The sequence below is a fragment of the Canis lupus genome, chromosome 10 (genome assembly GCF_003254725.2).
Source record: "Canis lupus dingo isolate Sandy chromosome 10, ASM325472v2, whole genome shotgun sequence".
Lineage (NCBI taxonomy): Eukaryota > Metazoa > Chordata > Mammalia > Carnivora > Canidae > Canis > Canis lupus.
Window position 1 is genome coordinate 17,680,922 of NC_064252.1, and position 25,603 is coordinate 17,706,524.

Sequence of the window (25,603 nt, forward strand, 5' to 3'; positions counted from 1 at the left end):
CTGCAGCTTCCCCACACTTGCTGCTGTGTCCTCGGGCCGCCCCACACCGTCTCCCCCACTGAGGCTTCCTTTTGGCCCTGGACAGGCTAGGCCTCGGCGGGACCCCCTGCACACAGGGGCAGCCCCATTCAAGCCTCACGGAACAAGTGTGGCTACCTCTCGCAAGGAAAAGGTGCGAGGCAAACAGCTGACGTCCCCCACCCCAAGGACCTCTAGGTGACACGGTTATGAGCCACACTGTTCCCCAAGATTCAGCTGTTCAGAAGCAGGTGGGGTACCTTCTGGAAGAGCTAAGCTGGGGGCACCTGGAGCAGGCGGAGGTGGGAACCTGGGGCCTGGCTGCCAGCCCTCCACCAGCCACTCCTGCCAGCCCCCAACTGGGCAGCCAGTGAGGACCCCTCACATTCTGGGGGGCATGCAGGCAGTGGAGGAAGGGCTGCAGGCCCAACGGGGGTTTACCCCCCCTCAGAGGGCAGGAGGTGTCCTTCTAGGGCCAGTGAGGGTAGAGACTGGGTGTGGATGTTGGGGTGGGGCAGGCCAGCCTGGAGTGGTCGCCATGACAAACTGACGATGACCCACCCTCCCGTGTCCACTTCCCCGTGTCCCTGTGGGGCAGGTGGGGGCAAGGACAGGAGGAAGCACACGGCCTCCATGACCTTTCCTGCCAAGTTGCAGAAAGCTGCCCAAGGCCCTACCCTGCTTTCAAACCAGTGACCCCTCCCCGGAATCAGGGGCCTCCATGTGAGGAGCTCAGGGGAGCTCCTGCCGGCCTACGGGTGGCCTGGGCAGTGGAGGGGACATGGAGAGGAGAGAGACCTTGGACACCAAGGGATAACAGCGAAGGAGTGGGGAGACCGGGATGGGGTCCCGAGGCCCAGGGCCGGCATCTTCCCCGCGGCTTCCCCACCGGGACCCAGCTCCCACCTGAGGCACCTGCCGCTCCCCGCTGCTCTCCGCTGCAGGCCACCAGGCCTGTCACCTGGCCGCAGCCACCTCCTGCAGCCAGTGGCCGGGATGGCATTGTGGGAAGGCCCAGCAGGGGTCCCACCGGGGTCCCTCCCATGGAGCTCTGTCCTCCGGGCAGGACGCTGGCCGGGAGGAGGGCCCTGTCGCCATGGGAACCTGGGGGCACCCCCAGCGCTAACAAAGGCCGCCCCCTCCCCGCCTTCAGCTGAAGCTGCACTGGCTCCGCACAAAACCCAGGCACCGCCCCGCGGGGCGGGGACACCGGGGTCCCAGAGGGGAAACTGAGGCCGGGGTCCTGCCAGGCTGGCCGCGGGCGGGGCTCGGCTCACGCTGCAGTCCCGATGCGCCGGGCAGTGACGTTTGCCCGGTGCTGCCCTGACAACGCTTTGCTTTAATTTGGCTGCTGGTATTTAAAGCCAGCAGATTTCACATAAAATCTCAGGGTTTGGTTTGTTTGGAAGAGGGCGTGGCTGCCATGTCCCCGGAGGTGCCAGCCCTGCCCCCGCCCTCATCGCGCGTCCGAAGGCACCTGTCACCCGGCAGTGCTGGTCACCTTTGAGGGGGAAGGAGAGGTGCGCGAGCCCAGCACCGGACAGAGGCGAGGCCGCCCTTCGGGGTGAGGGACGGGCAGCGCTGCCGAGGGGACACAGGGAACGAGCTGCGGTGATGCCCCGGAGGAGCCGCGCAGGACATGGGAAAGTCAGGGTGGGCTTCTCGCAAGAGGTGGCGGCGGAAGGGGGTTAGGAGGAGAGGAGCTGGGAACCGAAGGGGCCCGGTTGGGGGCAGCTGTTTGTGGGTACAGCACCTCAGAGGTGGCCGGGCGCTGCCGCTGTCCCTGGTCCTGAAGGGGCTGGTCCTCGGGCCGCACCAGCAGCGCCTCGCCCCCGGCGGTGCCCAGGCCAGCCCCGAGCGGGAGCCGCCGCGCAGCCACTGGAGGCCCCGGACACGGGCCACGGCGCGGGCGGGGCGGCGGGGGGGGGCCGGGCCACCCACCTGCCTGCCCCACGGCCACGTCCCACCAAGTGTTCGGGTTCCTTGGGCGGCGTTTCCTATGCAGCTGCGCAGGGGTGTCGTGCAGGGCCCGGAGCGGGGGGTGGGGGGGGCCGGTGCGCGGACCCGCGGTGCCGGCAGGGGAGGGGGCGGGGAGCTGAGGCTGCGGGCAGGGCGGTGCCCCGGCGAGCGCGCGCTGCAGCCGGAGGCTGGGGGTGCGGGGCCCGGCAGGGGGCGGGGGGGGGTGCGGGGCCCGGGAGGGGTGCGGGAGGAAGGGTGCGGGGCGGGGGGGGAGTGTGCGGGGCCCGGGAGGGGTGCGGGAGGGGGTGCGGGGTGCGGGGCCCGGGAGGGGGCGGGGCGCAGGGGTTAGGGGTGCGGGCCCCGGATGGGGCGGGGGGCAGCCGTCCGCCCAGACACCGCCCGGCTGGGGCAGGAAGCCGCGCGTCGGGCCCCGCGCTCCCCGGCCCCGCCCCGCGCCGCCGCCTCCTCCCGCCGCCCTCCGTGCGCTCGGCTCGGGCTGCGGCTCGGGCTGGGGCTGGGGCTCGGGCTGGGGCTGGGGCTCCGGCGGGGGCGCGGGCGGGCGGGGGCAGGGGCGGGGCGGGCGGGCGGCGGCCGCTTCGGCCATGTCGGGCCCGCGCGCAGGCTTCTACCGGCAGGAGCTCAACAAGACGGTGTGGGAGGTGCCGCGGCGGCTGCAGGGGCTGCGCCCGGTGGGCTCCGGCGCCTACGGCTCGGTCTGGTAGGGGCGGCGGGCAGGGCGCGGCGGCGCGGGCGGGACCGGGGCGCGCCCCCTCCCCCCTCCCCCCTCCCCTCCTCCCTCCCTCCCTCCCTCGGCCGGCAGCGCGGCGTGGGGAGGGGCCTCGCGCGCCCCCGCCCCGGGCCATCCCGGCCGCCGCGGAGGATGGGGGCGGGGGCGGAAGGAAACTTTCCCCGGACGCGGCCCGGGGCTGCGGGGAGGGGTCGTCCCCCCCCAGCGCCCCGAGGCCCCGGTCCTGCGGCGTCACGGTCGGCGGAAGGGCGGCTCCCCGGGCCCTACACGCGTGAGAGTGCGCCTCGCCCCCAGGCAAGGGCCGGCACCCCGGGGTCTGGCAGGTGCGGTACCAGCCAGTACTTCTGTTTGCAAAAGAAAAGAACCCAACTTGGGGGGGGGGGTAGGACCCCTCCCCTTGCAATGGCCTCCAACTCCGGGGCCGGTCCTGCCCCTCCCGTTTCCCAAGGGTCTCAGACTCTGGATGGGGCCGAGGGCCCAGCAGAGATGCCTGCCGTCCCCCTCCGAGGGCCCAGCAGAGATGCCTGCCGTCTCCCCCTACCATACTTGTGGGGTCGGCCTACACCCCACTCCATTTTTGCTCTAACCAGGAGACCTCAGGCTACAGCCCGCACCTGGTCCCTGGGCCCCCGAGGACAGTCTGCAAGTGGGAGCGAGGAAGGGACTTGGCTGAGACCTGTGTAGGGTTAGGGAGGCACTGAGGGGTTTAGGGTAAGGTGCTTACGGGAACTCGGAGTGCAGTTGCAATACTGACCAGCTGAGTGTGGATGTGGATGTTGAGAGGTGCTCCCCAAAACCAGTGGGGTCCTTCCCAAGGCCTCAGCCAGATGGCTGGGGAGGTCTTAGACATGGGGAGGCCGGAGCCCCTAGGGATGGGGCATTGCTCCTGGGGGACTTCCTGACCCCTCCAGGGGCTCAGTGCTGGGGCCTGGAGCAGGGCTGCTGTCCCCCCATCTGTTGTCACTGGCCGACGTGTGGGAGGCCCCAGGCTGGCTGTCCTATGCATTCCAGCCTCGGGCCTGTCTTCATCCCTAAGACGGACCTCAAAGGCAAGAGGATCAGGACAGTGCATAGGTGGCCTCTGGGGAATATAGAGTCTTGCTGGAATCGCTTGGGTCCCTAGGGAGCATCACACTCCCCGGGGGAGCCCTGGGTCTCTCCCCACTGCCCGCACGCGCCGGTGCTCCAGTGCAGGCAATGGCCCTCGCCTGGGCTCCCGTGTTCTGTGAAGCTGTGACCCAGTGCCCATTTTTGTCACTCAGTTTGCACACACAGTTGAGCAAAGGATCTGCTGCCCCACGTGAGGGGCCACTCCCCTGCTTGTGTCCCCAGAAGGGACGTGGACCTTCCCCCAAAAGCTACAGCCTGGAGGAAGGGGCATGGAGGCCCGAGACACCTACTGGGTTTCCTGCACCCCTGCCCCGGGCCCCGTGAGCACCTCAGGTGCTGCAGGAGCCGCTCTGCATGTAGACAGCATGCACTCCTGGGGGAAGCACAATTCTAGAGGGTGCAGGTAAAGGAGAGGGAGGGAAGGGCTGAGCAGCAGTGAGGACCTGGTCCCTGTAAAGGTAGGACGCCTAGTGCGGCCCCAGGGCCAGGCCGGCAACTCTGGGAGGGCCCAGCGGTGACAGGCCGTTTGCGTGTGGAGACGATGTTTCCAGTGCAGAGTGGAGGGGTGTGGAAGCTGGTGTGCAGTGGAACTTCTGGAACTTGGGGGGTGGGGCGGGCCTAGGGGAATGTTTTGTGGGTCCAGACACCACCCTCTGCTGAATGCTTCGTATAGTCCAGTTTCTCACTCTTAGAAATAATAACGCAGTAAACGTTTTCAGCTAGCTTTTTATCCATATTTTGAATATTCAGAGGTGGGGGGGGTCCAGGGGCTCTGGAGGTAGCTCTGGAACCCGGGGGGGCCTCCACGAGTGGTGGGCCCATAGGGGAGCAGGAGGACCGTTTGGGGTGAAAGGGGATGGTTCACAATGTCTGTTTTCCTGACCTGGTTGGTGGAGTTTGTCCCCCAGCCTCATGCTGGATTGTGGGGAGAAGATCCAGATCCTGCCCCATGGGTCCCAGGCGGGGCAGGCAGGGACCTGGGATGGCTGGGATGTGTGTGGGAAGGGGGACTGGAGAGTGGGTGCCCCTTGAGGAACGAGGCACAGAGGAGAGGCTCCCCAGGTGCTGGACTCGGGCTGGCCACATGGACAGTGGTGCACCCGAGGGGCCCTCTGAAAAAGGCAGGGGCCCTGGGTGCATGGCCAGCCCCCACCCCGCCGCCTCACTCACCCACCTTGCAGCTCGGCCTACGACACACGGCTGCGCCAGAAGGTGGCGGTGAAGAAACTGTCGCGCCCCTTCCAGTCGCTGATCCACGCACGGAGAACTTACCGCGAGCTGCGCCTGCTCAAGCATCTGAAGCACGAGAATGTGAGCCTGGAGCGCCGGGGCAGGTCAGCGGGGTGGGGGTGGGGCACACACGGGGCACACAGCCCCAGGGCGCCTCGCCGAGTCCTGACGCCCGTCCCCACACAGGTCATCGGGCTGCTGGACGTGTTCACGCCGGCCACCTCCATTGAGGACTTCAGCGAAGTGTGAGTGGCAGCTGATGCGGGGCTCGGGAGCGCATTGTGGGGGCTGCCTGCTGACCCCTGACCCCTCCCAGGTACCTGGTGACCACCCTGATGGGCGCCGACCTGAACAACATCGTCAAGTGCCAGGCGCTGAGCGACGAACACGTCCAGTTCCTGGTTTACCAGTTGCTGCGCGGCCTGAAGGTGGGCGCACGTGGGGGGTGCGGGGCGGGCCGTGCTGGCTGGCACCTGACGCTCCCACGGTCTCCCCCTCGCAGTACATCCACTCCGCGGGGATCATCCACCGGGTAGGTGCACCGCCGGAGAGGGCGGGCTTGTGCAGGCCCAGCGCCCCCCTCCTCCCGCTCACGCCCCACCTGCCCTCCAGGACCTGAAGCCCAGCAACGTGGCCGTGAACGAGGACTGCGAGCTCAGGGTGAGCCGCCCGCTGGAGAGGGCCCGCGGGCCGGTGCGGGGGTGCTTTCAGGGAGGCGCTGACGAGCCCGGGGGTCGCCCTAGATCCTGGACTTCGGGCTAGCCCGCCAGGCTGATGAGGAGATGACCGGCTACGTGGCCACGCGCTGGTACCGTGCACCTGAGATCATGCTCAACTGGATGCACTACAACCAGACGGGTGAGGCCTGCGCGGGCGGGGCAGACATGTTGCGTTAGGGCCTGGGCGGCATCTGTGTCCAGACCTGAGCCCAGGCAAGGTCCGGGGCCGTCACTTGAGCGCAGCGGGTCCCGGGCTAACTGCCCCTTGCCCAGAGTTGTATCTAGGGGAGTAAGGGCTCTGCTGGTTGGGGGCCTGGGTGTGACCAGGGTGCGGCACAGTCTGCGCGGCCCTACTTCTCGGGAGGGGGCGGGGGCGGGACTTGGGGCAGGCAAACTAACGGAGACTCCTTCCCCCACAGTGGATATCTGGTCTGTGGGCTGTATCATGGCTGAGCTGCTCCAGGGAAAGGCCCTCTTCCCAGGAAATGACTGTATCCTTGGACCAGGTTGGGGAGGGGGGTGAGCCCGGGTCCCCCTCTGCTGGGTGGAGGTGGAGCTCCGCAGAGGTGGGCACGGGCCCTTTCTGGCCGGCCTTGCCTCCTGGCCCCACACTATGCCAGCCGGGGCCCTCTGACGCCCGCTGCGGGAGGGCAGCCTGGGATCTGCGCACCGGGAGGGGCCCACTCCTGGCCGGAGGGCGTTTCCTCAGCCGGGCAGACATTGACCAACTGAAGCGGATCATGGAGGTGGTGGGCACGCCCAGCCCTGAGGTGCTGGCCAAGATCTCCTCGGAGCATGTGAGTCAGCAGCCCCCGGCGCCCCCATGAACCAGGCCCTGGGCGCCCTGGGGAGCAGCCCAGCAACCGCGCGGGAAACAGGGGTCCCAGCGGAACAGAGCCCGATGCAGGGCCTGACCCCGTCGGGGAGAAACAGGTGGACAGGGAAGGCGTCCCTGGCGCGAGGGACAGGGAGGGTAAACCCTGCGCTCTGGCAAACGGGGCCGCGGCCAAGGACGGGGGCTGCTGCGGGCACCGAGAGCCAAGTAAGGCGCCGGAGCTGCCACGTCCAAAGCGGGGGCACCTCTGGTCTGTGTACCTTCCCGGGCCGTCGGAGGCCACTCCCCGAATTCCCCGGGGCTGCCTTTGGGTGGGGGGGGGGAGGCGGGGTGTGAGCCGCGCCCTCAGGCCCCTCCTGCTGCCCCCAGGCCCGGACATACATCCAGTCCCTGCCGCCCATGCCCCAGAAGGACCTCAGGAGCATCTTCCATGGAGCCAACCCCCTGGGTGAGGACGGGCCCTGGGCCGGGCTGGGCTCCGTGTCTCGGCCTGGATGTGCCCCTGACCGCCCTCACACTGGCCGCTCTAGCTGTGGACCTCCTGGGAAGGATGCTGGTGCTCGACAGCGACCAGAGGGTCAGCGCGGCCGACGCCCTGGCCCATGCCTACTTCAGCCAGTACCATGACCCCGATGACGAGCCCGAGGCCGAGCCCTACGACGAGAGCGTGGAGGCCAAGGAGCGCACGGTGGAGGAGTGGAAGGGTGGGCTCGAGGGGGCCCGGCTGGGAGGGGTGGAGCGGGGGGCCCCGAGGGCTAGGGGCTGCCCGTTTCCTGCCGGGGGGGGGGGCAGGTGGACATGGGGTTGAGCATGTCCAGCAGAGGCTTGGGGGCAGCCCAGGGCAGACCCCGGGAGGAAGCCCAGAGGCGGAGGCTGCATTTGGGGTGGTGGGCCCGGGCGGGGCGGTGGGCCAGCGGCCGCAGGGCTCACCCTGTCCCCTTCACCACAGAGCTCACCTACCAGGAGGTCCTCAGCTTCAAGCCCGCAGAGCCACCGCAGGCGCCCGGCAGCCTGGAGATCGAGCAGTGAGGAGCCTGTGCCACCAGCTGCTCCAGAGGGGGCAAGAGCATGCTGGCTACTTCCTCAGCCCACCGCATGCCCACGAGGGGCCGCAGCACCGTGGCCACAGCCCCGCCCCCAGCCTGGGATCCCGCCCACACACTGCTCCTCGTGGGCCGTCTGTGTGCGCGTGTAATGCACACGTGTGTGTGTGTGTGTGTGCAAGCCGCGGGTGGAGTCTGCACCTCTGGAACCCCTTGGTCCTCCTGCCTCCTCTTGACCCTCTGGGTCTTCCTTAGGGCCTCACCAGGATGCCCGAGGGGCTCTCCTCCGTCCCACAGGGCTGTCTAGGGCAAGTGTGGAACACGGGGGCAGAGCCCTATGGAGACTAGGGGAGGCCTCTGCTGTCAGACCTTCTCAACCTGGAAGCGTGGGGCGCCCCTGGGAGATGCTGAGGCCCCATGGCCTGAAAGCTGAGCAGGGTCTTCCCTGAAGGTCACAGGGCAGGGACGGCCACAGGCTGTCATCAGAGTCATCCTGGAGCCAAGTGTCCCCCTATACTGTGAGTGGCACGTGTGCACCACTGTGTGTTCCCGGTATTTACGTGTCGAGGCACCTGCAGGCGGGTGTGTCTGTGGGTGCCCACGGGCTGCTGCCACGACCAGCAAGAAGCTTCCAGGGAGGTGGCTGTACTGTTCCATCCCCCTCCTCGGTTCCCGATGGGGGGAGGGTGCCGCTGCTGAGGCATCTGTGCGGGGGCTCCCGTGGGCAAGGGGCAACTGGTGAACAAAAGCCAGGGCTTCCTCCTTGCGTGCGGGGGCTGCAGCAGGCACCAGGAGCCCCCCGAAGTTGGCCCAGGGGCTCCAGCCTGTGAGGGAGCTGCACACTCGGGCTCAGACCCTGGACCTTGGCCGGAGCTGAGGAGGAAGCCTCTGCTGATACCTCTGCACCCCACCCCCTCTGGCCCTGCAGCCCGCAGCTGGGGTCAGCTCTCGCCCTCCCTTCTTCCAGGATGGGCTGACCTGGCAACCTCTGGGACAGGACTCGGTTCAAGATGTGTTGGGGTGTGGGCCTCCGTCGTGGGGCCTCTCCGTGAGGGGTGGTGTTGCGTGTGTTGGGGCGACCTCCCACCTTGCAGAGGTCTCGACGTCAAGTGCCTGCACCAGGGTTTCACAATAAAGAGGATTCTCTCTCTCAGGCTGCTTGTCTCCCAAGTCTCTGTGCCCTGCTGCTTGGACGGGGTGGCTGAGCCTGTGCATTGCCCCCCTGGTCAGGCCCCACCTGGCCCTGCATTGCCCAGGTCGCTCAGGTCTCCAGTCAGACAAGCAGCCGCATACAGCACAGCGCCTCCCTGTTCCTGGGAGCCGGGGGGTGTCGGGGTCTGCACCTAGGCTAATGGGCTCCGAGCGGGGACAGGGCATGACAGCTGTCCGGCCGTCCACACATAAAGCCCAGCTGCCCAGCTGAGGAATGCATGGGGCCAGCTCAGCTTCTGGTCCCCGTGCAGGCCCACCCCTTCTCTCAGTGATCAGGGAAGCCGCCTGGGACAAAGGCGCTCCCTGGGGAGGGTGGGGAAGAGACCTTTCCTCTCTTTCGTATTGGTGGGGGGAGGGAACCCTTGCTTCAGCCCTCGGGACACACCCTGAGCTACTAGCTCCTTCTGCCCACTGCCGCTCGGGTGAGGACGGGTCCTGGTCTGGGCAGGGGTCAGGGACATTCGTGCCCTTGTTCTGGGTCTTGGGGGTTGCAGACCCTCTGGGAGTTGGATCACCAGGGGCCTGGTTGGGGCGGCTGCTGGGCCTCAGGTCCTGGAGAACCCTTGGAGACCAGGTTGGACCAAGTCCCGTGGTGAGGGGCAGCGGACGGGAGCAGAACTGGGATGCACCACCTGGGGACACCTGCCATACCCCGGGCCCCCCACGGGGAGGAAGCAGCCAGCGAGGGGCTCCTGGGAGAGGCAGGGGGATTGCCTGGTCGGCCCCAGGCGTGAAGGGCACAGGTGATTGTGGCTGTAGTGGCCCAGGCCGCTCTCTCTGGCTGGTCTCCAAGTCCTGTGGAAGCCCAGGTGGAAAGCTGCTCTGGCCGCTCTGAGCTGCTGATTCATGGTGGCCGGCAGGGCAGAGGGAGGGGAGGGCCCCTGGGGATCCTGTTACCTTGGACCTGGGTCCCTGGGCTGAGCAGGTCGTGGAGGGGGCTCTGTCCCCCAGGAGCATCCGGTCCGGGATATGGCCAGACCCGTGGAAGGATGATGCCCCACCTAGGGGTCAGGGGGGCCCTGAGAGCCCAAGTAGGGCCCTCCTTCACCCTTGGGAGTCAAGTCTGGAGAGAGAGGGGAGGCTCAGGCCAGGCTCAGGATGGTCAGGAGGGAGTAAGCTGGGTGGAAGGTGGCCGGCAGGGAGCTGGGTGTGCCTGGGGGCCCAAGGGAGACCTACACCACCACCCTCTCTGGCGCCGGGGCCCGGTGGTCACACCGAGGGGTGTTGGGGATGCAGCCTAAGTTTGGGAGACAGAACCAGCTCCTCCCCAAGGAGAGGGGGATGCAGGCAGTAGGTGCTGGGGAGGTGGGGGTGGGGGCCCACCCTGGGACCTGGATGGATCAGCCCCAGGGGAAGGGGCTGTCCCGCAAGGTGGGCAGGTGACAAGGGGGACACAGGAATGGGGCCCGGGTTACACGGTGGAGGTGGCCAGGCCGGCCGTGGCCAGGGACTTGCAGCCGGGACTGGGGGAGCTCGGGCTGTGCAGCAGGGGGGCCCAGCTCCGCGAGGGGCAGCGCGGTGACCCAGGGGCATCTGCTCAGACACCGCGCTGGGCTCGGGCTCTGGGGGCGCCCCTGCCCTCCACACACCCCCCCCCCCGCCCCCCCGCCCCCGCGCCTCCTCGGGTTTCCGCGGGACGGGCGGGGGCGTCACGTGCGCGCGGCCCGGGGGCCGGTTGGTCCGCGGCGGGGGCGGGACTGCGGGCCAGGCCGGGCCAGGGGGCAGGCGGGGGTCGCGGCGCGGGACAGCCGCGCCAGGAGGGAGGGGAGACCCGCGGTGCCAGGCGCGCGAGCAGGTGCGGCGACCCGGTCCCGGGCTCGGGGCGCGGTGGGGGGGCGCCCTGGGCACCATGAGCTCCCCGCCGCCCGCCCGCAGGGGCTTCTACCGCCAAGAGGTGACCAAGACGGCGTGGGAGGTGCGCGCAGTGTACCAGGACCTGCAGCCCGTGGGCTCGGGCGCCTACGGGGCCGTGTGGTGAGCGCGGGCGGCCGGGTGGCTGGGGGGGGGGGGGGGGGGCGCGGCGGGCGGCTGCTGAGCAGGGCGTCCTGCAGCTCGGCGGTGGACAGCCGCAGCGGCGCCCGGGTGGCCATCAAGAAGCTGTACCGGCCCTTCCAGTCCGAGCTGTTTGCCAAGCGCGCCTACCGCGAGCTGCGCCTCCTCAAGCACATGCGCCACGAGAACGTGAGTGGGCGCCCCCGGGTGCGGCTGGGCCGGGCTCACCCCCGAGGTGGGGGGGACACTCGCCGGGCTGGCACCCTCACTCGGCCCAGCCCTGCCTCCCCAGGCCGCGGTGGTCCCGGAAGGGGCGCCATCGCCCGGCTGGGCATCCCCCGCAGCTGCACCCAGGGCGCCCCTGCACCCAGGCCATGGGCCACAGTCTGCCCAGCGGGCGCCGAGCGGGGAGTGCCCCGTGGTCAGGGGCTACGGGCGGCCGTGGAGAGCCGAGGCCGGGTGGCCGGCCCAGGGTCGCCTCGCTCCAGGGTGGCAGATGTGCGGCCCCACCCGCAAGGGCCTCCCTTGATGCCCGACCTGCCCTTGGGGCACCGTGTGCTGCCGCGGCCTGTGTGCCCATTGCTGGCTGCTGAGCCCCGGTCTGTGTCCTGGGGGGCCTCCCCGACCGAGCTCTGCCCTCTGCACAGCCCACCCCGCGTCACCCCCGGATCGGGCTGTCTCAGGGCTGCTGGGTGGGGGGGGGGCGGGGTACCCTTACGGATGGTCCGGCTCTAGGTCATCAGCCTCCGTTCCCCGGGGGAAAACGAGCCCCGGGTCTCCTGGGCTCCTGGCCGATGGCGCTGCAGCGGGTGCTTCACTCACGCAGACTTCTGCCTCTGCCCCTGGGCCTCCCTGGGGACATCCCTTCGTGCGGGACGCCAGCCCAGCCCCGACCTCACCAATTCCTGGTTCCCCTAGTGAGGCCCAGCTGGCTCCCTGTGGTGGCAGCCTCCTCCCCAGCTGCCCCCCCGGCTCCTGCCCCCAAGATCTCAGGGCGGCCTGCTCGGTCGCCTCCCACCCTTGCCGCATCTCCTCCTCTGCACCATCCCAGTTGAGCTCCTGACCTTCTGGCAGCCGGTGCCACCGCCTCGGGGTGCCCTGCACATGGCTGACTGTGACCCCGCTGCCCTGGGAGGACACTGAGGCCGTGAGAGGCAGAGTGCCGGCCGGGTCCTGCCCTTCCGCCCACACCTGGCACCTTCTCCCTTCCCTCCCTCTACTTGAGGCCAGAATCCACAGGGGCACAGATCCCTCTCCACGTGACAGACCCCCCCTGACCCTCAGGGACCCTGCCCTCCATCCCCTTCTTGCCAAGACACTCTCCCGGTGGCCCAGGCCCCTCACCGGACATCCCTCTATGTTCTGTCCACCCCTGTGCCCGTGACTCTGGCCCTGGTGGCGCAGTCACCTAGTTGTCCCTGCCTCACTCCCATCTGTCCCCACACAGCAGGCATCGCACCTGTTTAAACCCCTTCTTGGCAGCTCTTAGGATCAAGGCCAAACCTTCACCTGGCAGGCGAGGGCCCGCCCGGCTCCCTCCGGCCTCTCCTTGGCTACTCCCTGGCCTGGGCCTCAGCCACCTGGCCTTTCTCCCCGTGTTCCTCAAACGCTTCAAGTGTCCTCCCTTCTGCCTCGGCCCTCGTTTGCCTGGCCTCTGCCAGGTGTCCCCCCGCTGGCACATCCACCTGCCCCTCTGGCCACTCAGCTGTACAGGCCTCCTGGGGCTCCGCGGGGCCGGGTCTAGCCGTTGCCTTGGTTGTCGTGCTGCCTGCCTGGGCCTCACTGGCAGAGCTAGGGCTCCCTGATGGGCCTGCTGGGTGCTGGCTCTCCCCTGGGAGGCTGTCCCACCCTGCCGTCAGGTTTTCAGTGGGCATGAGAAGAGGCGGGGGAAGGGCCAGGGGGCTGGAGTGCCTTGGATGGCTGGGAGCCGACCCAGACTTGGGACCGCCCCTCCCCCAGAGGATCCCTGCAGTCACCATTCAAAAATAGCCTGTGTCTATGGGCATGTGTGCCAGGGCTAGGCTGTCCTGCCAGTAGGACAGTGGGGGGACACGGGGACAGCTGTAGGGGGCTTTCCCACCTGGGGCACCGTGCCGCCTCGGGGTGTACCTGACCCCGTGCCCTCCGCCAGGCCCCCACTCCACCAGGTACTCCGGCCTCCCCCCAGGTCATTGGGTTGCTGGACGTGTTCACTCCTGATGAAACCCTGGATGATTTCACAGACTTGTGAGTGCGGCCCCAGGGCAGTCTGCTCAGGGCAAGGGAGTGTTGGGTTGCTCCTGGGTGCTGACTCGGGTTCCGCATTGGTCTGTGGGTGTCCCTGCAGCCCGAGTGGGGGTCCCTTCCCTGCACCACAGTCTGCCCCCTGCCACATGCCCCCCGGGACCCATGGCCCTGGCACAGTGGGTGGGCCCTGGGCCTCCTGCCCCCACGCCTGGCGCGGGGCCCTCTCCAGTGCTGGGCATGCAAGCGTGGGGCCTGCATCTGTCATTGGCAGGTCCCGTGCTCTGGGACCCTGGCATCGGACATGGCCTGTAACTAGAGCCGCTGACCTTTGCTGGCAGGCAGGGGAGGGGCGGCGGGAGGCCTGCCCGAGAGGCTGCCCGCCCTGGGCTCCTACTGTGGTCGGGCTGGCCGAAAGCCAGGGGCTGAGCCTGGGAAGGGCTGAGAACAGGCTCCTCGCCGTCTGACCTTGTAGAGGTCAAGGACCCAGAGGCCTCTGTCCCGGCGAGGTGCTAAATGTCTGTCCTCGCTGTCTCTCTCCCTCCACCTGCCCAGCCTGCCGCTCTGACCATGTGTCCTGCCGTCCCCGCCCCTACCTGCAGGCTTTCCTTTCTCTTGCACCCTCTTCTGCCTGTGATCCCTGGTGCTCCCCAGATCCCAGCCTCCATGTGCCCTGCAGGGAGCACCACAGTGTGGTCCTGACGAACCTGACATTCTGGGGCTGGGTGGGAGGAGGAGCTGCGGGGGGGCATTGGACAGGTGGGTGGAGCCTGGTGCTGCGGGGCGATCTCCGGGGTCTCCAGTGGGTGCGACACCTGCTGTCTGCACCACCTGTCCTCTCAGTTACCTGGTGATGCCATTCATGGGAACTGACCTGGGCAAGCTCATGAAGCACGAGAAGCTGAGTGAGGATCGAATCCAGTTCCTTGTGTACCAGATGCTGAAGGGGCTAAAGGTGGGAGAGGGGGTGTGGGAGGGCGACACCCTCAGGCCAGGCTGGGGCTGGGGAGCACGCTGCTCCCAGAGAGCTGACCGCCGCGGACCCTATCTTTGTCCCCATAGTACATCCACGCCGCCGGCATCATCCACAGGGTGAGTCCTGGTGGGAGCTTCCTTTGCAGGGAGGCGCGGGGGGCCTGAGCTCCAGGACCCCTGTGCTGGGGTCCGGTGGGGAGTGTGTGTGATGCCAGCTGTGGGTCCCCAGGGACCTTCACCCGCTCTGGAAGGGCTGCGGCCAGGGCTGGCCCAGTGTGGCTGCTTCCCCATTCAGGTGCCCCGGCCCTGCCCTTGTGCCCCCCCGGGGGCAGGGGCCGCACGGCCATGCTTCCTCTGTCCCCAGGACCTGAAGCCCGGCAATCTGGCAGTGAATGAGGACTGTGAGCTGAAGGTGTGTGTTGGGGGGAGGAGGGGGGCAGGGGGTCTCCTCACCTGTCCATCTGCCGGTTACCCTTGGCCTTCAGGCAGAGGGACCCAACCCCCGCCGTCTGGGCCAGGAGGGCATCGGGCACACGCCATACCTCATGAGGTGAAGGGCGGGAGGTGTCCCCAGGCCCCCAGGCCTGAGCCAGGGTAGGGCCAAGGGGGCCTCTACAATGTGCTGGCCAGGTCCTGGGGTCAGCGGGGAGCAGAGCAGCAGGGAAGGAGACCCACGGGGCGCTGCTCCTGAGGGTGGTGGAAGCCAGGTCAGTGGGGCTGGGCGCTCTGGCCACGCAGAGGAGCTCACGGGGAGGCTCAGAGAGTCCGTGGCCAGGACCTCGGGTCCTGGAGGGTTGGCAGGAGGCCCCGCGTGCCCAGTTCTGGGTCACAGGCTGGCCCACCTACTCCCGGGGGCCCCGGGCCCCGCCTTCCCGGTTCCCACCAGATCCTGGACTTCGGCCTGGCCAGGCAGGCAGATAGCGAGATGACTGGCTACGTGGTGACCCGGTGGTACCGGGCGCCTGAGGTCATCTTGAACTGGATGCGCTACACGCAGACAGGTGGGGCGCTGCCCAGAACCACCCCCAGCCGTGGCCTCCCAGGTGGCGCCGCTGCTGCCCCTCTTCAGGGGAAGCCCCACAGTGGCTCCTCGTGGGGGGCGGCTGTGCAGGGATGGGAGCCGGGCGAGGGGTGGAAGGCTGGACTGCCGCTGTGTCTGTGTCCCTCCGCACGCATGTCCCACCCTCCCTGGCCCACCGAGCGCTGACATGGGGCCTCTGACTCAGTGGACATCTGGTCCGCGGGCTGCATCATGGCAGAGATGATCACGGGGAAGACACTGTTCAAGGGCAGTGACCGTATCCTACACATGTGGGGGCCGGGCTGGGCCTGGGTGGGTGCTGGGTACGCTGCCCCAGCTTGGGGGGAGCCCCACTCTCTGGCCCGTGCTATGCTCCTCACCTCAGCACAGACCTGGACCAGCTGAAGGAGATCATGAAGGTGACAGGGACGCCTCCCGCCGAGTTCGTGCAGAGGCTGCAGAGTGCCGAGGTCACTTGGGAGCTGGGCGTGGGCGGCGGGGCTGGGCTGGGGCTGTGGCGTGGCCCCTCACCCTTTCTTCCTGAAAAGGCGAAGAACTACATGAAGGGCCTCCCCGAGTTGCAGAAGAAGGATTTTGCCTCCATCCTGACTAACGCAAGCCCCCTGGGTAGGATGGGACTCAGGGGAGCTGGGTCAGTGACTTGGACAGTGGGCCCTGGGCCCTCCCTGACCGGCGCTGCCCACAGCCGTGAACCTCCTGGAGAAGATGCTGGTGCTGGACGCAGAGCAGCGGGTGACGGCGGCCGAGGCGCTGACCCACCCGTACTTCGAGTCCCTGCAGGACACGGAGGAGGAGCCCAAGGCCCAGAAGTACGACGAGTCCTTTGATGATGTGGACCGCACGCTGGACGAGTGGAAGCGTGAGTGGGGGGCTCTGGGCAGGGGCGGTGGCTGGACCCCGTGAGCCCAGCACAGGTGGTCAGGGCTCATAGCCCCGGGTCCCCCGACCTTGGGACGCAGGCCCGGTGAGGAATACAGCAGACAGCCAGCGGGCAGGGGGCTTCTTGGCCAATGGGCCCTCTGGCCGGAGCTGAAGGATGAAAGAACGTTCCGGGCAGGGGGTTCAGCACAAACAAGTGCGGAGGAGAGTTCTGGAAACTGGGTAGCAGCCCCCAGCTGCGGGCAGTTGTGAGCACTTACCCTGCAGGCCCGGCACCAGTGCTGGCCAGAGACCTGGGCCATCCTGCGGCCCTTCTGCACCCCCTTGTGCCCCAGACTTCCACTCTCACCTCTTGAACTTCTGGTGGCCTCTCTTTGCCCCACTTTCCTTTTTAAAGATCTACATGTTAAGAGAGCGCAAGTGAGAGTGTGTGCGCTCGGGCACCAGGCAGGAAGGGGCAGAGGGGGACAGAGGGTTTCAAGCAGATTTCGCTGAGCGTGGAGCCTGACTGATGGGGGCTCATCTCACAACCTGAGCCAAAACCAAGAGTTGGACGCTCGACGGACCGAGCCAGCCCGGCTCCCCTTTGTCCCTTTGAGGACCCCTCCCACCCAGACAGCTGCACGCCCCTCTGTCTGGCCAGCAGGCCGAGCCCCCCGCAGCAGCCTTCTCTGCACCCCTTGCCCCCTCGTCCCACTGAGCAGCTCCGACCCACCTAAGCCTGTGCCCAGCACCGCCCGGCTTTGCCCTGGCTCTTTCCTTCCACCACAGCCCCCCGCTCAACTCCTCAGCTCTGGGCCCAAGTGGCATACGCTGAGCTTCAGGCTGGGCTCAGGGACACCTGCCCGGGCCCCGGGCCTCTGCTGCAGCCCTGCAACCCACGCTGGAACTGGCTTTGCAGGACAGCAGGCAGCAAGGGCTGGGCTCGGTGTCCCTCTCTTGGTGGCTGTGGGACTAGCCTGCAGGGGCCGGCATGGGTGAGGGCGGCGGCGAGCACCGTCTGGCCACGGCTCGTGGTTGCCACTGCCTCCTGGGCCGTTGTGGCTCTGAGTCAGATCCGGGGCCTTGGTGCTGCTCACGGGGTGGGGGTGCTTCTCAAATCATGGTCCTCAGCCACCGGTGTGCCAGGTGCCTCCCGCAGGGCTCCATCCCGTTCATGCTTATGCGTTTGGTTTGGTTGGATGAAAGCTTTCTGTTGCTAAAAAAGATAACTAGAAAACCGCGGGCCACAGAGTCCTCTCCGTGGTCTCCACCCACACGAACTGTGGGAAGAGCTTTTGCTTTTACCGCAGACCACGGCGAACACGTGTTCTGTTTGTGGTTGAGCCCCCAGTCAGGAATGCAAGCCTCATTCCCTCCCGTTTCCGTGGGAGCAGCCAGCTGCACGCAGACCTTCCTTGTGTGGCCTGAGCCCCATGTTAGGATTAGACAGAGGGCCCGGGGGCACCCGTGGGGGGACATATCCATGCGGCAGGCAAACCCCGTAGATCACCTGCTCCTCACGCAGTTTCCTGCCCTGGGCACGAGGAGTACCGGTGTCCCCCTGACAGGTGCTCCCTGGCCAGGTGAGCGTGGGGACACCAGGCTAGGCCGAGCAGAACCCGTCCCTCTGCATACGGGTCGGGGGGAAAGCAAAGCAGGCCTCTCCCTTCCTTGGGGATGGCTTGCTCCGGCCACACATTTCAGGGAACGTGACCACCAGGTGTTTGGTGGCAATTCTTTTCATTTAAGTTTCTGTGGATGTTCCGGGTCCAGAAACTGGGATGTGTTCTGGGGGGTCCTGAGTGGCTCGACTTGTAGAGACACATTGCCTTCTATTCTTAGGACTGCTCATCACAGCAGGTTCTGGGCCCAGGCCTGCCTGGCCACGCCACAGGCAGTGGGTTTGGGTTATAGGAGCCCCATTGGGGTGGATAGTTCATGTGGGGGGACATAGGGGGGCCGAGGGGGGCTGTGGCCTGGGATGAAGTTGTGTGTGTGGCACCCGCACTCCCGCAGCAACTTCTGACCCTGATGTTTTGGGGACCAGGTGGGCCCCGAGCTCAGTGCTAACAGGCTGTGCTCTGGGCCTGGGAGCTCTCCCCACCCCCACCAAGAGCCACCTCCCAGGACTCAGAGCTGGTCAGGGCAAGCATCAGTGAGCTGGGCCCAGTGCTCTTCCTGGGTCACTGGCTTTCCCTCAGGTGTGAATTGTAGGAGGCGCTTGTGAGGGGTGCTGAGGCCCCTTCTCCCATGGTGGCTTTCTCTCTCACCCCACCCCAGGTGTCACATATAAAGAAGTGCTCAGCTTCAAGCCTCCCCGGCAGCTGGGGACCAAGGTCTCCAAGGAGACAGCCCTGTGAAGACCCCTGGGCCCCGAGAGTGGTGGTGAGGACGCCTTGGGGATCGTGGCTGGGGCTTCTACTGGAAAGGGGATCCTGCTGATCACCGTGGCCTGGCCTGGGGCTTCCATCCCAGGAGACCTCTCGTTCGTGGACCCCCTCCTCCAGGCCTGTTACGCTGCTCTCAAGGCTCCCACGTCAGCCTCACCTTGGGGAGCATCTGGACCTTCTGGACAGGATGTCAGCCTCACCTGGGACTGGCCTCTGACTCCCCGAGCAGTGTCCCCCCCTCCCCAGGTGCGACAAGGAGCCCCAGAGCCTGTGTGGGGGTGAGGCTTGGGGTCGCGGCCTGGCCCCCACCTTGTCTGCTCCAGCCCCTGCTGAAGGCCACTTCATAAGGCAGAGAGGACCCAGAGCGCCTCCTCAGGTGTCTCTCCTGGGGGCGTTGGTGTGGACTCCCCTACACTCCCGCCCGGAATGGGCTACACCGACGTGGCTGGAAGCCAATAAACCCTTTTGCAGAGATCCCACTCGGCTCTCCTAATTCTCAGGCTGGCTCTCCACCTCCGGATTGGGGGGTGGGCAGGCCTGAGCACTGCTCGGCCGTGCAGGCACCCGCTTCCTCCCGGCCTGCAGTGGGCTGGTGCTTGGTGCTCCAGGGGCCGGGCCCTCCTGCGGCTGACTTTCCTCTGCGGCTTTCCCTCTGGAGGAGACCCCAGGCCTGATGGGGGCGGGTGTGACCCGGGGCTCCTCTGAGCTCCCTGCACTGTCCATGGCCAGGTTCCTGGCGAGCAGTGGTCACGCCCCCTGAACAGCACGAGGAGAGGTTCTGGGGTCTCCCCGCATCTCCTGCCTCTCCGCTGGCCGCACCCCAGCACCTCCGACCTCGCGCAGCCCTCTGCTGGCTGGTGGACGGCTTGGAGAGGTGACACTGGGGCACTGGCTTCCCGGACCCTTGGTGTGCCTCCCTGCCCCTCCCACCAGTCCCCGCGGCTGGTGCGCCAAGAGCGGCCGCCCAGCCGAGTGTGGTCAGACAGGCTGCCGAAGTGGACAGCGGCCTTCTCTGCTCAGGGCGCCATCGGGAGTGGGGTGGTCCCCACAGGCCCTGAGGCCGCGTGGCCCAGGGTGACCGCTTGGTGCGCCCGCCACGGCCGCCGAGGTTGGCTCGGGGTGAGCACTGACCCCAAGTGAGCCAATCGCAGCCTCCCCGGAGCGAGTCGGACGTCTGCCGCCCGCTGGCAGGTGCGCCTCATCAGGACGTGGGGACCCCAAGGGCAGCAGGGGGCGCAGGGCCCTCTTGGGGCCGCTGCTGCATCCCCGCCATCGCCAAGGTCGTCCTCCCCAACCCCCCACCATGGTCCTCGCACACGATGCAGCCCCGGGGGCGTTTCTGAGTCGGGCCTGGGCCCTTGCTCACCCCTGTTCCCTGAGCCCTGGCCGGGACGGGCCCTGCGCAGCGGGACGCGATGGGCTGCGCGGTCGGCGCGCGGCTGGGGAAGATTTGGGGCGGCCCGGGACACTCGGTGGGGTCCCCGCGACAGTCCGCGGGGTCCGGGGCACGCGGGCCGTCGGCCCTCCTCCCACCCCGCCCCTCCTCCTCCTCCTCCTCCTCTTCCTCCTCTCCCGGCCCCTCCTCTCCCCGCCCTTCCTCCTCCCCCCGCCCCTCCTCCTCCTCCTCGTCCCTCCTCCCGGCCCCTCCTCCCGGCCCCTCCTCCTCCTCTTCCTCCTCCTTCCTCTCCCGGCCCCTCCTCCCTCCTCCCCTCCCCCTCCTCTCGGCCCCCGGCTCCGGGCTGCAGGAGGAGAAGGTGGAGCCGAGCCTGGAGCGCGGAGAAGTAGGGTCTGGGCCGCGCCGCTCGGGGGCCGGTCCGGGGCGGCAGGGGCGGGGTGGCAGGGGCGGGGCGGGGCGGGGAAGCCGGAAGCCCGTCCCCAGGAGGGAGCCGCCGCGGCCTGGGTGCTGCGCGTTCCCGCCCAGGCTCCGCGCCGTCCCAGCTGCGGCCCGGGGTCGCCGACCCCCCAGGGACCCCCCCAGGGTGGTGGGACCATGAGGACCGCGCTCGTGTACCATGAGGACATGACAGCCGCGCGGCTGCTCTGGGAAGAGTAAGCGTGACCTGGCGGGGGAGGGGTGGGGTGCGCAGGGGGGCCGGGCCCTGAGCTCCGTGTCCACGCAGCCCCGAGTGTGAGATCGAGCGACCCGAGCGCCTGACCGCAGCCCTGCGGCGCCTGCAGCAGGGGGGCCTGGAGCAGAGGTGCCTCCAGCTGGCCCCCCGAGAGGCCTCCGAGGCGGAGCTGGGCCTGGTCCACAGGTCAGACCCCGGGGAGCCGCACGCCCCAGGAGGCCGCCGGGGCCCTGCCTGCCTGCATCTTGGAAACAGTTTCTCCCCTACTTGCCCATTTCTCCACTGGGTGGGTGGGTGGGTGAGGGAACGGGGGGAGGGGGACAGTCCTACCAGGGTCCAGTCCCCCTTTTCCTCCCCTTCCTGCTCCTGCTGGTGACCCTGCTTCCCCTGCCTGCCCGCTGCAGCCCAGAGTACGTGTCCCTGTTGCGAGGAACCCAGGCCTTGGACACCCAGGAGCTGCGGGCGCTGTCGGGACAGTACGATGCAGTCTACTTCCACCCGGTGCGGCCCTGGGGACCCGCCTCCCACCCGAACGTGCATTCACGCGCCTCTGCCCACTGTGTGCCGATATCCCCATGTTCATCAGCATGCAAATGCCCTGCATACTGTGCCCGCTGCTGCTGCGGGGACCTAGCACTGGCCCCCGTTCTGCTGAGCGCTGGTGCCCCGGAGCCGGGCACAGGCCTGGGCAGAGGGTGAGGTGTAGCGGGTGGCAGCTCATTTGCACCCTTCCCCCGCAGAGCACCTTCCACTGCGCCCGGCTGGCCGTGGGGGCCGCGCTGCAGCTGGTGGACGCGGTGCTGATGGGAGCCGTGCACAACGGGCTTGCCCTGGTCAGGTGAGGGCCGGCCCCTCCGCGGGCGACCCTGCGCGGGCACAGGTGGACCCTGATGCGACCGCACCCATTTTCACCGGCAGACCTCCTGGGCACCACAGCCAGAGGGCCGCTGCCAACGGATTCTGTGTGTTCAACAACGTGGCCATCGCAGCCAGGCACGCGCAGCAGAAACACGGCCTGCAGAGGTGTGTACTGGGTTGGCCGGGGGCCAGGGGCCGGGGGAAAGTTGTGGCGGGAGTCGCTGAGACACCCCCTTCAGCCCTTTCCCACCCTGGGCTGGGCTCCCGGCCCCAAGGCTGGAGGCCCTGCCCCTCGGTGAGCTTGGCACTGCCTGTCCCCAGGATTCTCATTGTCGACTGGGATGTCCACCACGGTCAGGGCATCCAGTATATCTTTGAGGACGACCCCAGGTGAGCTGGGGATGGGAGCCTCCCGGCGACCCCTGCGGCGGGGCCAAGGGGCTGAGGTCCTCACCTTTGACCTCTGACTTCTGCCCTGGCTGGCCATCCACAGCGTTCTTTACTTCTCCTGGCACCGCTATGAGCATGGCCGGTTCTGGCCCTACCTCCGGGAGTCAGATGCGGACGCCGTTGGGCAGGGGAAGGGCCGTGGCTTCACCGTCAACCTGCCCTGGAACCAGGTGCCCACCGCCCTGCCCGGCCCCCCTCCAGAGCCCCCTGGCCAGGCCCCATCCCCTGCCCCGCAGCCCCAGGCCTCCCGGACCAAGTCCAGCACATCCTCTGGGGCCCCAGGGCCACGCCTGGGGGTGAAGACCTCACAGCCCTCCCAACGGGCCCCACACTGATGCCCTGTGGCCACAGGTCGGGATGGGAAATGCTGACTACCTGGCCGCCTTCCTGCACGTGCTGCTCCCCGTGGCCTTTGAGGTAACTGCGTGGGGCAGGTGTGGCCTTGGGGGGGCTGTGGGAAGGGGACTCCGTGCTTGGGCTCCCCCTCCCCCTTCACCCCTGCTCCAGGCTCTCTCTGCCCCCCCGCAGTTTGATCCTGAGCTGGTCCTCGTCTCTGCGGGATTTGACTCCGCAATTGGTGACCCTGAGGTGAGGGCCTGGCCCAGCCGGGGAGGGTCCCGGGGGCCGGGGGCTGGGGAAGGCCCCCTTCACACTGGGCTCTGGTTCCAGGGGCAGATGCAGGCCACGCCAGAGTGCTTCGGCCACCTCACGCAGCTGCTGCAGGTGCTGGCTGGAGGCCGGGTCTGTGCCGTGCTGGAGGTGACCGTGGCGGCTGGGTGGGCTCCGCGGCCAGGGGCTGGGCCGCAGGCCGGGGCTGCCGTCCTGCCGGGGATGGGGGCGCCCCGCCCCAGCGCAGGCCCTGCCCCATTCCACCTAGTCCTCTCCTTCTCCAGGGTGGCTACCACCTGGAGTCCCTGTCCCAGTCTGTGTGCATGGTGGTGAGGGCGCTGCTGGGTGACCCTGTCCCGCCCCTGTCGGGGCCCATGGAGCCTCATCGCAGGTACGGGGTGGGAGGCTGGGGGGGCTGGGTGTTCCAGGCTGGGCCTTGCTGCTCCTGCTTCTCCCTCCAGTGCCCTGGAGTCCATCCAGAGCGTCCGGGCAGCCCAGGCCCCTCACTGGACCAGCCTCCAGCAGCAAGGTCAGTGTGGCCCATGCTGGGTGGCAGGGTTACTGCCCCGGCTCCCACACCCTGGCTTTGACTCTGGACTATGCCCTAGGGTCAGCCCCCACACCGAGGCCCGGCACCTGCTCCGCAGATGGGAGGACCTCACTTGTGTTGCCCGGGGGACCCACGTTCAAGGCAGCGGAGGCCCAGGCCTCAGCTGTGCTGAGTTCCCTCCTGGGCCAGCTGCACCTCCACCCCACACCCCCTGTCCGCACGGCTGTTGCCCTGACCGTGCCAGATGCTGCCCTGGGCCTGCCCCCTGCTGTCCTCCATCAGGAGGGGTCAGCCCCCCAGGAGGAGACACGGGCCTGGGCCAGGTGGGCAGAGCGGGCCTGACGGGAGGGATAGGGCCATGTGTCATTCCCTGTCCACATGTCCCCATTTACCACCACAGGCTCCATGAGGCCCTGGCCCAGGACACAGCTTTCACTGCCCTTGGAAAGGTCCTGCACCTGTTGAAGGGGATCCTGGATGGGCAGGTGGGGCACCTGGGATGGCCGAGGGTGGCCCTGGGGCTGGGGACAGGGCCTGGGAGGGCTGGGTGGTGCAGAACCACCTGGACGTGACTTGCCTTGCGTCTGGACCCTTTCTAGAACAGCTCTTAGGGACAGGCTCGGGACTTCAGGCCCACTCAGCAAGGCACTCTGACAGTGGGGCGAAGGGGATGATTTAAAGTGTGGTTTTAAGTGTCTTATTTCCAGAAGCAGAGCAGTTTGACTTCAGGTTGTACAGATGGCCGCTCTGTAGACAGAGACCAAGAGAAGGGGTGGACGTGACCCTACCTGATGGGCGTTGCCCTGCCCTGCGTTATTTACCCCCACAGGTGAGCAGTGGTGTCGCAACGACCCCTGCTGCAGCCGCCATGCTGGATGTGGCCCTTCGGTGTAGCTTGTCGCACAGAGCCCAGAGGTGAGCCTCACCTGGCCAGCTGGAGCCTGCAGAGCCTGGCCCATGGGCACCCCCTGCCCTGGCTGGCCACACCACTCCCACCTCCCGCCGCACCGGGTGGGCTTTGGTGAGCGCAGCCTGTCCCAGGCCACCTTTTCCCTCTAGGGTGCTGTGTGTGGCTGTGGGACAGCTGGACCGGCCCCCAGACCTTGCCAATGATGGGTATGACGCCTGGGTCCCATGTGCACCCAGTCCTATGTGTGGTGGGCACCCCGGGGCCCATGCGTGAGGGGCAGGCGAGCTCCCGGGAGGGTCTCCAGCAGTGCTGCCCCCAGCTGTCCCCCACCCCCCTGGTGCTGTCTGGGCTCACACCCAGGCACCTGGGTCTTCTCTGGAAGGAGGACTCTGTGGCTGGATATCAGAGGCAAAGAAGCCGCTGCCCTGTCCCCGTTCCACGTCTCCATGCCGCTGCCAGGGGTGAGCTGTGGTGTCAGGGCAGGGCTGCTCGCTGGCATCCTTGTGGGGACCAGCCCCTGGTGTTCACCTGTTCTTCCTGATGGGACCGTCGGTGTGGCTGCCCACCAGAGATCAGGAGGTGGGGGACCCCGGGCTGAAGGGCTGGAGCTACGCTGCTGTCCTCCCTGCAGACAACGGGAGCATTCCTGAGCTGTGTCCTGGCCCTCGTGCTGCCCCTGGCCTATGGCTTCCGGCCTGACCTGGTGCTGATGGTGCTGGGACCAGCCCAGGGCCTGCAGGAACCCCACGCTGCGCTCCTGGCTGCACTCCTGCGGGGTCCAGCGGGGGGCCGAGTCCTGGTCCTGGTGGAGCAGGTGAGTTGGGCAGGGTGGACGTCCTGTGGGTGGGGAGGTGGGGAGAGACCAGGGACTCGCTGCTCCCACCTCTTTTCCTGGCCCAGGAACCCACATCCCAGCTTGCAGGCATCCTGGCCCGGGTGTTGCATGGAGACGCACCCCCCAGCCTGGGTCCCTTCTCCACCGCCCCCCCAGAGGACACGCAGGCCCTGCTGTACTTGAGAGGGCAGCTGGAAGCACAGTGGAAGATGCTGCAGGTGGCCGGTGAGGATGCCGAATGCTGGGAATCTAGGCGGTAGTCCTGCCTTAGAGCTCTGCGGGGAGGGGCTCACGGCCTGGGGGTGACCTGCTCATAGCGCTGACCAGCTGCCTGTACCCGTGTTCCCAGCTCCTTCTTGAGTGCTGTGACCCAGTACCTTGAAATCGGCCACAGTGCAAGTATTCGTACCCCAGGGACGCCAATACAAGCTCGTCCCCCAAGAGCCGGTTATTCGACATTCACCAGCACACCACTGCCTGAGACCCCTGTCCAGAGGGGCCAGACTGCGGAGCTGTCCACGGCCGTGACCTGGAGCCCACCTCCAGTGGCCACCTCTGCCCGGATGGCCCGTCCTCACTTGCTACACTGTTAACCTTGAAAATAAAAGTTATTTTACCAGCAAAAATGGGTTTATTTAGGAGTAGCAGAGGATTGCAGTTTGGGACAAGCAGACTATGGCAAGAGCACAGGCAAGTCCAGCAAGCAAAGGAGGAGGAACATTATTTTCTGGGAAAGAAGGAAGAAGTTGGGAAGAGTTGTTGTGAATGAACATCCATTGGAGAAAAGCCAGAGTCAGGGACGGTGAGGATTCCCCGGTTCTGCTCCTGGGTCTCTAACTGCCAGGGGTTCCTGTAATTGGAGCGGGTGGTTCAGCTCACCCCCCAGCCTCCCCTTCGGGCCTCCCAAGCCCACTTCATGCATTTCCCTTTATTAATTTTCACATTACCCCCCCCCCTTTTTTTTA

General features: G+C 67.5%; 3 protein-coding genes across 22 annotated transcripts; all 3 read left to right on the plus strand.

Annotated features, from left to right (window-relative positions):
• Positions 1–1,529: 1,529 nt before the first annotated feature.
• Positions 1,530–8,815, plus strand: MAPK11 (mitogen-activated protein kinase 11). Of its 5 annotated transcripts, none has more exons than XM_025455513.3 (12): positions 1,530–1,671; positions 5,017–5,146; positions 5,252–5,310; positions 5,382–5,493; positions 5,568–5,597; positions 5,678–5,725; positions 5,809–5,923; positions 6,204–6,275; positions 6,502–6,581; positions 6,989–7,067; positions 7,150–7,323; positions 7,569–8,815. In XM_025455513.3, exons 1-12 carry the CDS (start codon positions 1,658–1,660, stop codon positions 7,646–7,648), a joined length of 993 nt encoding a protein of 330 aa, XP_025311298.1. In that variant the 5' UTR covers positions 1,530–1,657; the 3' UTR covers positions 7,649–8,815. The 5 variants fall into 5 exon arrangements, with proteins under 5 accessions (XP_025311298.1, XP_048971164.1, XP_025311286.1 ...); XM_049115207.1 differs by having other exon boundaries at positions 1,536–1,671; positions 5,017–5,169; XM_025455501.3 differs by lacking the exon at positions 1,530–1,671 and adding an exon at positions 2,554–2,695.
• A 1,738-nt stretch (positions 8,816–10,553) lies between these two features.
• MAPK12 (mitogen-activated protein kinase 12) lies at positions 10,554–18,836 on the plus strand. 8 transcript variants are annotated; one of them, XM_049115213.1, is made up of 13 exons: positions 10,554–10,669; positions 10,750–10,848; positions 10,926–11,055; positions 12,998–13,092; positions 13,933–14,044; positions 14,152–14,181; positions 14,429–14,476; positions 14,951–15,065; positions 15,291–15,362; positions 15,476–15,555; positions 15,634–15,712; positions 15,792–15,965; positions 18,248–18,836. In XM_049115213.1, exons 3-13 carry the CDS (start codon positions 11,041–11,043, stop codon positions 18,325–18,327), a joined length of 900 nt encoding a protein of 299 aa, XP_048971170.1. In that variant the 5' UTR covers positions 10,554–10,669; positions 10,750–10,848; positions 10,926–11,040; the 3' UTR covers positions 18,328–18,836. The 8 variants fall into 8 exon arrangements, with proteins under 8 accessions (XP_048971170.1, XP_048971171.1, XP_048971169.1 ...); XM_049115214.1 differs by having other exon boundaries at positions 13,034–13,092; XM_049115209.1 differs by having other exon boundaries at positions 10,621–10,848; positions 18,248–18,352; positions 18,443–18,836.
• A 1,368-nt stretch (positions 18,837–20,204) lies between these two features.
• Positions 20,205–25,264, plus strand: HDAC10 (histone deacetylase 10). 9 transcript variants are annotated; one of them, XM_025455659.2, is made up of 20 exons: positions 20,206–20,406; positions 20,478–20,612; positions 20,831–20,927; positions 21,167–21,264; positions 21,345–21,449; positions 21,606–21,674; positions 21,778–21,904; positions 22,086–22,151; positions 22,263–22,322; positions 22,404–22,493; positions 22,628–22,734; positions 22,805–22,872; positions 22,952–23,216; positions 23,294–23,378; positions 23,723–23,808; positions 23,953–24,009; positions 24,186–24,264; positions 24,435–24,617; positions 24,704–24,863; positions 24,988–25,264. In XM_025455659.2, exons 1-20 carry the CDS (start codon positions 20,348–20,350, stop codon positions 24,996–24,998), a joined length of 2,007 nt encoding a protein of 668 aa, XP_025311444.1. In that variant the 5' UTR covers positions 20,206–20,347; the 3' UTR covers positions 24,999–25,264. The 9 variants fall into 9 exon arrangements, with proteins under 9 accessions (XP_048971159.1, XP_025311444.1, XP_035577525.1 ...); XM_035721632.1 differs by having other exon boundaries at positions 24,795–24,863; XM_025455661.2 differs by having other exon boundaries at positions 22,404–22,457.
• The last annotated feature ends 339 nt before the right edge of the window (positions 25,265–25,603 follow it).